The 9,663-nt window shown below is 31.2% G+C and overlaps 1 protein-coding gene across 2 annotated transcripts in view; it reads left to right on the forward strand.

The window, feature by feature from the left end:
- Window positions 1-9,202, forward strand: part of LOC140441894 (probable phospholipid-transporting ATPase IIB) — a 46,388-nt gene extending 37,186 nt beyond the window's left edge. For both annotated transcript variants that reach the window (XM_072532870.1, XM_072532871.1), the window contains 2 exons: window positions 2,845-3,048; window positions 8,697-9,202. In XM_072532870.1, the coding sequence (XP_072388971.1) occupies window positions 2,845-3,048; window positions 8,697-8,830 (338 nt within the window). In that variant the 3' untranslated portion in view covers window positions 8,831-9,202. The remainder of the gene's footprint in view (window positions 1-2,844; window positions 3,049-8,696) is intronic.
- The last annotated feature ends 461 nt before the right edge of the window (window positions 9,203-9,663 follow it).

Below are 9,663 nucleotides of genomic sequence, written 5' to 3' on the forward strand. Positions count from 1 at the left end.
CTGGAGCGCAGTCGACCTTGGTTTGCATCTTTTATATAGTTATGAATCGGCAGCGCCATGTTGCTAAGGATCTTCGTATATTCTTTGGTCAGCAGATTGGTAGCCAATCGGTTGGTTTAGGTTTGATGACTCCAGCTATCATTCTCATGCTGGTATTGAGCTGGGTATCAATCTTTTGAACGTAAGTACTGTTGATCCATATCGGTATGCAATATTTAGCTATAGAATAAACAAGAGCTAAGCCTGAAGGCGTGAGTCTGGATAACGATGCCTCCATTTTGTGTCGCAGAGCTTCTGAATTATGTTATTTTTGGTTTTTAGTTTTTTAGCAACTGTACTTAAATGTTTTCTAAAGCTTACCGTTCTGCCCAAAACCACGCCTAGGTATTTTGGATGTTTATTGTGGTTGAGTCATGTGTTATCAAAATAACGTTAAGTAGTATTCTGGACCCCAGATTGCTGTTTAGGTGAAAGTAGGTTACTTCAGTTTTAGAGGCATTGGGGCAAAGTCTCCATTTTTGAAAGTAACGTTCCATAATTGCTAGGTCTTCCGTCAGAATCTCTTCAGCTTCTTTTGTGATTTTCTTGTTGTTAATAAAGCCCAGTCATCAGCATAGCCAAACTTTGTTGATGTTGTTTGCTTATTTCGTATCCCATAGTTACTTGAAATACTTTGTCGGTGAGCATATTTTCTATTAGTCTAGCGGTGAATTTGCAAGGCAGAGTACGTAAGAGTCTATAAATCATTCCTTCTGGTCAGACTGTGTTGAAAGCTGCAGATCATTGGGCTGATTCTTTTAAACATTACTGTTTTAAGTAGTTTCTACTATATAGTATAGTAGTAGTAGTATTATATTATAAGAAATTGGTCGATAGCTTTTTAGGTGATCAGCTGGTTTATCTGGTTTTAGTATTGCTATGAATTTTGAATGTTTAAATTCCCGTGGGATTCTGAATGCAATTGAGTATGTATTCGTGGTGGATGCCGTCGAAATCTGGGTCTTTTCCCGGTGAAACGTGGGATTTTAGTGGAATTTTAGTGTTTAATGTAGTATTTTTTAAGTGTACTGTGTACTGATTGTTCCTTAAAAAAATCTAGGTGGATGTAGAAAAAATTTCATAGTTTTCCACGTTGAAATGTGAAGGAGTGATTGATTATAATAGTTCTAACCTGGTAATTTTACTGGAAGTTACTTGGCGCGTCCCTGTTTCTTATAAAATAATTTATACATATTTATACTGCGTGATTACATCCACAATACTTTTTTGACCAATATCTGTATTGGTATATGTACTTACCTAATTTCTTTACAAAACACAAAAATGTACAATACACAATATAAATCTTAACATATAAAATAAATACAATTAACACAATAACACAATACAAAGCACAATATTTCTTCAAAATACCTTAACGTACGCCCTTGTGTACAATACCGATAACTGACCCATACAACTCCTGCGAAGAAAGTAATTTGACAACGATCACGTGCAGATCATGCATTTTTATTACTCCGTCTTTTCGGTAGACAGATAATAGTTGTTTTAATGCATAGTAACAAAACATAAAATTACTAATCATAAACTACAATTTATCGAGTGAGTCATTTTTTTTGCTCGAAAGTGTAGATCACTAGAATTAAGTAAACTCGACCTCTTCATCTGGGGCTAAATTGGAAGGGTTGGATCATAATGGAGACTTACCCAAAATTGGTGTAGATGGTTTAGAATCGTATCGACTTATTTTCTACATAGATTGAAACATCATCAGCGTACTGTAAGATTTTTATGTGTTGAGGACGTTTATTTTATAAATCAGCAGTATACAGTATATTATATAAAGTTCATTCGTTTACCAAATTCCCATCAGTAAACATAAGCACGTGTTGATATTCGCCGTCTCATTCGTCAAGAGGCTATTAAATATAATTTATTACCTTAAGCGAGACAGATTCTCATGTTACAGATCCCAACTTGCCAGCATTTTAAATTCAAATTGTATCGTGTTGATTTTTTAAGTTAATATATTGTGTTATATTTATGTTATAGTTATTGTTAAGTTATTTACTGGTCGTGATATTTTTTTAGAGTTTAGTTTAATTCTGATATAATGATTAAATTTTAAGAAATTCTTACACTAACAGTTTCAAAAGTAAATATTTTTAAAAATCATATGATACATAGGTACATCAGTACGGCCCTGTTTGGCTTACACGTGGTTCTATTGACGATTGGGAATTTGTAAAATGAATAGGGTTTAATACCCAATATGCTATCTTGTGGTAGTCCCAAATATGTGTATAGGGAGTCAGATTTATTTCCATTTAATCTAACGTGTACTGCTCAATTAATATAAAGTTAATAATGTTTCATGTTACAGTTTTAAGTATTCCTATTTCCAACATTTTCGCATATATAGTATGTGGAGATTAACCTTTTCATAAGCTCCTTTTATATCTAAAAACAAGGCTCTAACCTCATTCTTATAAGTAAAGGAACTATAAATATCTTTCTTTTTACCTTTCCAAAACCATACTGACTTTTTGGTAATAGTTCGTTCTTTTCTTACCAAATTCCAGACAGTTTTTATTAAGTCTCATATGTTTTAGTTATACATTTTTTCATAAATATTAAAGTAAGAACAAAAAAAACGGATGACCTTGGACACAATATAGATATTGCTTCTTCAGTGAGATAAAATATGTGGTTTTTGTATTGATCTATTAACAGTAACTTCTTTAACATTGTCACAAATCTTAATATCCAAGTCATAAAATTTAATTTTATTTAACATTAGTTCGATAATGTAAAATCTCTAAATTTAATTATTGTGTTTTTTAGGTGGTGTAATAATGTATGGTGCGTTGCTCTTATTCGAAGACGAATTTATACACATTGTAGCCATCAGTTTTACTTCACTTATATTAACCGAATTAATTATGGTTGCCTTAAATATTAGAACATGGCACTATCTTATGGTATTAGCAGAACTGTTCTCATTAGGTCTATATGCGCTGTCTCTGATCATACTTCACGATTATTTCGGTAAGTACTTATTATTTATAACCAATATGTGTAGAATCCACAAGGAATCAAAGTTCCTGTAGTTTGCTGTATACCATATATAACAAAAAATTTTATTAAAAATCCTTTATAAAAGATATATAATTTAAAATACCTAATCGGGCTATATTACAAAACGTTTTCGGAAACCATGTTCCATCATCAGTGCACTAGGTGGGTATACATGTATTGAGCCACTAAATATGTGGGTAAAAACCGGTTAAAATTTGTTGTTTAAATTTAGATTACATTATATGGTCATAAATTCAAAGATGTTAAAGTTACCAGTGGATTTGGTAACATGGCGACGTATGACTCCACGTGAAGTTGCTGGTCCTGAGACGATGTGTATACGAGGACATGATGAAAGCAACTGCAACATGATGAAAGCAACTCAGTTGCTTTCATCATTTGCTGTCAAGTTTCTGCATTTCTAGCATTTCTGTTTCTATTTGGTAGGTTAGGTAATTAACCGTACAATAAAACACAGTGTAGCAGTAGAAAGGTCCAAGCAAAAGAGTGGGAAGCATCATGGTATAATGAACACAAAGTATGATACATAATTTTGCAAAATCGGTTCGCTTCGCGCATGACGTAGTCAAGAACGCTTCTTCACGCAACATTTGAATGTAGTTGTATAGGAAAGACTTTTAATTTTCAGTCTTTTTATATAATTTGGCTAATTTAATTATAGTAATTATAAAGAGATGATAAAATTATGTTATAATATTTTGAAGTTAATTTAATTTTATTGATTTTTGGTACAGTTATTTTGTTCACATAGATATCCTTTATAAAACAAGTTTTAATTAACTTTTATTACACATAGGTACATGTTGATCAACTTATACTCCAGAGTTCGATATTTCAGATGTTTAAAAAAGTGGTATGTACATAAAAAGGGTCGAGTACAGCTAAACATTTTAAAATTATTTTTAAATATACAAAGTATTCCCACTTCTTAATTTGTTAATGATCACTTTGTAATGTAGGTACACAGAATTTGAACGTATATACTGAACTAAACACAAAATCAAAATAAATAATGATAAAGTCAACTTCATTTAGATCGGATGAGCTAGCTGGCCATCGAATATGAGTGTAGTGAGGTCACACAATATTGCACAATGTTTTAAATGATATCTTTTGTAATTTTCACACATAAAATTGTCTTGGTAGTGTTTAATAATGATAATAATATGTAAACACTACGAGCCTAGTAGGCCCATGGCTGATGTACTATTCTTTGTCACTCCATTTTCTTTCCTAGTTCGTTACGTTAAGTCTTCTCATATCTTCTTCGTTGCTGCATCTTGACCTCGGTCTTCCTCTTCGCATTTTCCTGCCAATGCACTAGGTAGTACCATTGTGGGAATTCTAGATGGAATCATTCTCTGCGCATGGCCCAAACATCTAAGTTTTTGAACCTTAATTACCGCTAATACAGTGTGACCCATTTAGATTGGAAACACCTCTATAAAATTTGAAGTTGTTAACCGATTTTAACCAAATTTTTTTTTAGTGTCATGTAATAAAAGGTGTATTGCGGGACAAAATATGAAATATTTAGTTAAATTTTCAGGGCAGTCTACGATACTTTTTCTTCGTCGAAAATAGAGAATTTGTATTAGTGATATTTTTATTAAAAAAATTTCTACGCCACTGAATTTAGAGTGGCTTCAAATAGTTATGACAAAAATTTCATTAAAATATATTTATTAATAACGAAGTTATGACAACTTAAAATTTTAAAACTCACTAAGCTACGAGTCAAAAAAGAACACCCTGTATCAACAGATAACCATGAAACTAATTATTTTTCAAATAATTTTAATAATAAACCACTACTAGACAAAAAAATGTTTAAAATAGCATAAAAATTTAATGCAAGTAACGCCCTTACATTATTATTAACTTTACATGCTACAACTTAAATCTCAGTTGCCATGACAACGATATTACTGTTTGACATTATTTGTGTTATACAAATTTCAGTGCTAGCATAAATTTATGCATAATATCTGCAACAATATTTACTTCAAATTCTTTTAATAATATTTTGTGTCATGGCCGCAAGATTAAGTTTGAGAGAAAAAATTGAAATTATACGTCTTTTGGGAGATAACGATAGAAGTGCCAGGGAAGTTTGTACGTACAATATTTTAATGGCAGACATGTGGATCGTCCTAATATTAGCTGCGGTACGGTAAACAAAATAAATAGAATACTTAATGAATATGGTGCAGTATCAAAACTAATTTTAAAAAATAACCCGTTACAAAGAAGAAGAGGAAATGATCAAATCATTTTAGATCATTTCAGAAATAACCCTAATGCCAGTTTAAGGAATGCCAGTTTATATTTGAATGTGCCTCGAGAGAGTATTCGGCGATGTCTTAAGGTAAATAATATTAAACCTTTCAAACCAAAATTCTTACACACATTACAAGAAGGCGACGAAGCAAGACGTTTAGAATATTGTTTATGAGCCCAAGGGAAATATTTAAACAATATAAATTTTTTTAAAAACGTGTTGTTTACCGACGAAGTCACTTTCACTACAAATGGAGTAGTATCATCACAGAATTGTCGCTATTGGACAGCAGATAATCCCCATTGGGTAATAAACTGTAAAAGTCAGTATTCTCAAAAAATCAATGTCTGGTGTGGTATACTGAACGAGCGAGTTATTGGTCCTTTCTTTTTTGAAGAAAACTTGAACTCACAGAACTTTTTAGAATTTTTAAACACCTACTTGTGGGATGCTATTCATGAGCTCCCAATTAATGAACGATTAAATTTGTATATCCAGTTAGATGGGTGTTCTGTTCATTACGCTAGAACTGTGAAGCAATGGCTAAATGAAAATTTTCCGAACCGTTGGATAGGCCGGGATAGTCTGTTGATAGATTGGCCACCCAGATCTCCAGATCTTATAATTTTAGACTTCTTTCTCTGGGGAGTTATCAAATAAAAAGTTTACCAAACGCGTGCAAGAGACGTAAACGAACTTCTTGCAAGAATTCGACAGGCATGTGCAGAAATTACTCCCCCCAACAACGAAGAAATGTAATTAGAAATATTCATAAACGCTACGACAAATGTATCCAATTAGATGGTGGATTGGTAGAGGCAACTAGAATTTAAACTAAAATTATGTTTCCATGTTTCTGTTAATACAGAGTGTTTTTTTAACGTTAATACACAGTGTTTTTTTCTTAGTGAGTTTTAAAATTTTAAGTTGTCATAAGTTTGTTATTAATAAATATATCTTAATGAAATTTTTGTCTTAACTATTTGAAGCCACTCTCAATCCAGTGGCGTAGAAATTTTTTTAATAAAAAAATCGCTAATACAAGTTCTCTATTTTCGACGAAGAAAAAGTATCGTAGAATGCCCTGAAAATTTAACTAAATATTTCATATTTTGTCCGGCAATAGACCTTTTATTACATGACATTAAAAAAAATTTGGTTAAAATCGGTTAACAACTTCAAATTTTATAGAGGTGTTTCCAATCTAAATGGGTCACACTGTATGTTGCCACAAGATTTTGCGCTCCCAAACTAATAAAAACTCCTGGTGTTTTTTTGTTGTGACCCATTTTTCAGAAGTATACATCACTATTGGCCTTATTACGGTCTTGTATGTCCTTAGTTTTGCTCTTCGAGATATAGTTTTGCTTCTTAACAACCCATTGAGAGCCTATACAGCGCGGTTGCCAGACATAATTATTTTCTGTATTTCTTCCTCACAGTTGTGAAGACATTTTCTAAGTACTCAAATCTTTTAACTTCTTCGAATTTATATTGTGTTACTTTTGCTGTTATCATTGTTATATATTACTCCCGAACGAATTTCTTATTTGTGCATTCCATATACTTCGTTTTTGCTTCATTTATATACATTAGCTTGGTTTCTACCCTCTTTTTCAGTTTCATGACTATTTCCATCAGCTCTATTTTCCTTGCCAAGATTACCAAGTCGTTCGCAAATGCTAAGCAGTGATGTTTTTTTTTTGTGGTAGATTAGACCTGTTCTATTAATGTTTGCTTCCTGTATATATAACCTTTTCTAATATTATGCTAATGGACCTTAAAGATTTCTGTTATACTATTGTTAAAATGACTTTATTCTGTGTCCTTTGCAGAGTTAATGGTGTTGTTGTAGTATGTTAATAGGAAAAAAGTGGGAAATTTAAAAAATATAAGATAGATAGATTTATTTATGTAAATGTCTACATTATTACATTTGTCAAACATAACAAATACAATACAATACATGAGACAGGTACTCATCAATAGAATAGAAACTGTGGTAAATCAAGAGTTCTTTAACACTATGTTTAAATGGCATAGAAGATAACTGTTTATATCGTATGGGTATAGAATAGAATAAACTAGAAATATTCTTTATTGTCACAGAAAATTGTACAATTTTATGGACAAAGTTTACAAAAAGTCAGAAAATAACAATAATTAAAATTTACTGAAATTACAAAAATCGCCAATATCACAAAATAAAAGATAATAAAATAAACAATTAATTGCACAATTTAAATAAATTTGCAAATTGCCTAATAAAACATTACGAACTAATAAGTTGTATTTGCTGCATATGATACCCAAATATATATAAAAAAACTTAAGTTACTTGTATATAAAGGTACTGTAATTTCTTAGTTATTAGTTAAGTTCAGATGATAGCATAATTTTCAGAATGATCACTTGTATATGACGAATTCTTACTACCAGGCAAATAATATGATTTATTTGCAATTGGGACAAAGCTCACCTTCTCGCCTAACTTTAAATATTGTCACAGGCGAGAGGGTTAGAGGGGCAGGAGTTAGATTGGAATCTGTTAACATCTGTATCATAGAAATACTCAAACTCTTTTTATGCATATCACAAGAGTCATGTTATACTATCTTAAGAATATTCAAGTAATGGAACTGGTTCTCTTGTTGTATTCATTGTACCATGGGTTCGAGCGTTCTTGACTACGTCACACGACTAGGTCAGCTGTCAAATGTCAAGCGCAATATCATACCTTGTGTTCATTGTACCATGGGGGAGCATAGCCCTGTGAAGGAGGCGCCCAGGTTATAGGTGACCCTATATGAGAGCCGGAGCAAGACTGCCTTGGCTTGAAAAATGCACCATTTTTATACATTTTTCTTTCGTATCGATATATGCTGTTCCAAGACAATTGGCTAAACGTAGATTATGTAGAAGTTAAAAGGCGGGGCGATGCACATCGACGTGCTCATTGGTCCAAAGACTAAGGCACGCGATGACACCCTTTACATATAATATATACCGTTTTACACAAGAACTTTTTTTTTCTTTTCACTGTAAGTTTATTTAAAATATGGTATACCGCCAACCACTGGGATCCTTCCCTTTTATTAGTTATCAGGAAATCTATAAGGATCGAAGTACTAAAATAGCCAAAGACTAAAATTTATTTATTTCATTTTGTTTGAAGTTTTGTGCTACGTTTGAAGTTTAAATAAACCATGCATTTTTGAACCTTATTTATAATTCATAATATACAGCAATATTGTCATATCATATACCTCATATGTATAATTAAATAATGGAATTTACAGCAGTATCTTCTTTTCAGATTCCGAATTTATAAGGACGACAGATTTCTTCTGGAAAGTAGTTCTAATAACCCTGATATCATGCCTCCCCTTATACATCCTCAAGTTCTTAAGGAAGAAATTCTCACCTCCCAGTTACAGCAAATTATCATAAGAACACTTCAAAAAACGAATATGTGATATATAGAAGCACTATTACTAGTTTTCCATAATAAATATGAAAATGTGATTAGGTTTGTCGCAAAGAAGAAAAACAAGAATATGTGATAAAGTCGTGACAAAACTTGCACGTTTAAAAGTACCCCGATATCCTGTATCAATTCAAGATGTCTCAAAACTTGTAAGGTTGGTGAAACGAAGTCTTCTATAAAGAATGTTTTGAAACATGTGTTATGTAACTGATTAATACTGAATTTACAAAAATGTACAGATTGGGTTTTATCTTTAAGTACTTTATTTATTCGTTTTCCTTATTTACTAATCCCATATATTATGTTTAAAGAATTTTAATAGATGATACATTATATATTTTTTTTATTTAAAATATATACACACGCAATAATAGGGTTTTCAAAACTTTTATCCAAGGTGATAATGGGACAGTCTAATGTTTCATGTATGTACTATGTTCTGCATCTAAGTCTTAAATATATCTTATTTATTAAATATACTTTTTTTTTAACAAAATTCAAATGTTCGTTAATGATTTTTTGTGGGGTTTTAGTTTTTTAACATTCTATGATTAAATGTGTGGGTTTAACTTTTTTCAAATCGATAAAAGTTTATTAAAAATTTTTACACAATTTAATAAAATTGTAAATTTTGAAAAGTATTATTAGATTCAGCTCTAAGATTTTATTATTTGGAAATTAATAAAAGTATAGTTAAACAGAAGAATAAAAAGTATTAATTAAAATGTGGATTTTATGAAAAGATAATAAAAAAACTAAGTAATTAAATGAAAAGCATAAGGTTTGTCTTAGTAGA

This window comes from Diabrotica undecimpunctata, chromosome 5, assembly GCF_040954645.1.
Source record: "Diabrotica undecimpunctata isolate CICGRU chromosome 5, icDiaUnde3, whole genome shotgun sequence".
NCBI classification, from domain to species: Eukaryota; Metazoa; Arthropoda; class Insecta; order Coleoptera; family Chrysomelidae; genus Diabrotica; species Diabrotica undecimpunctata.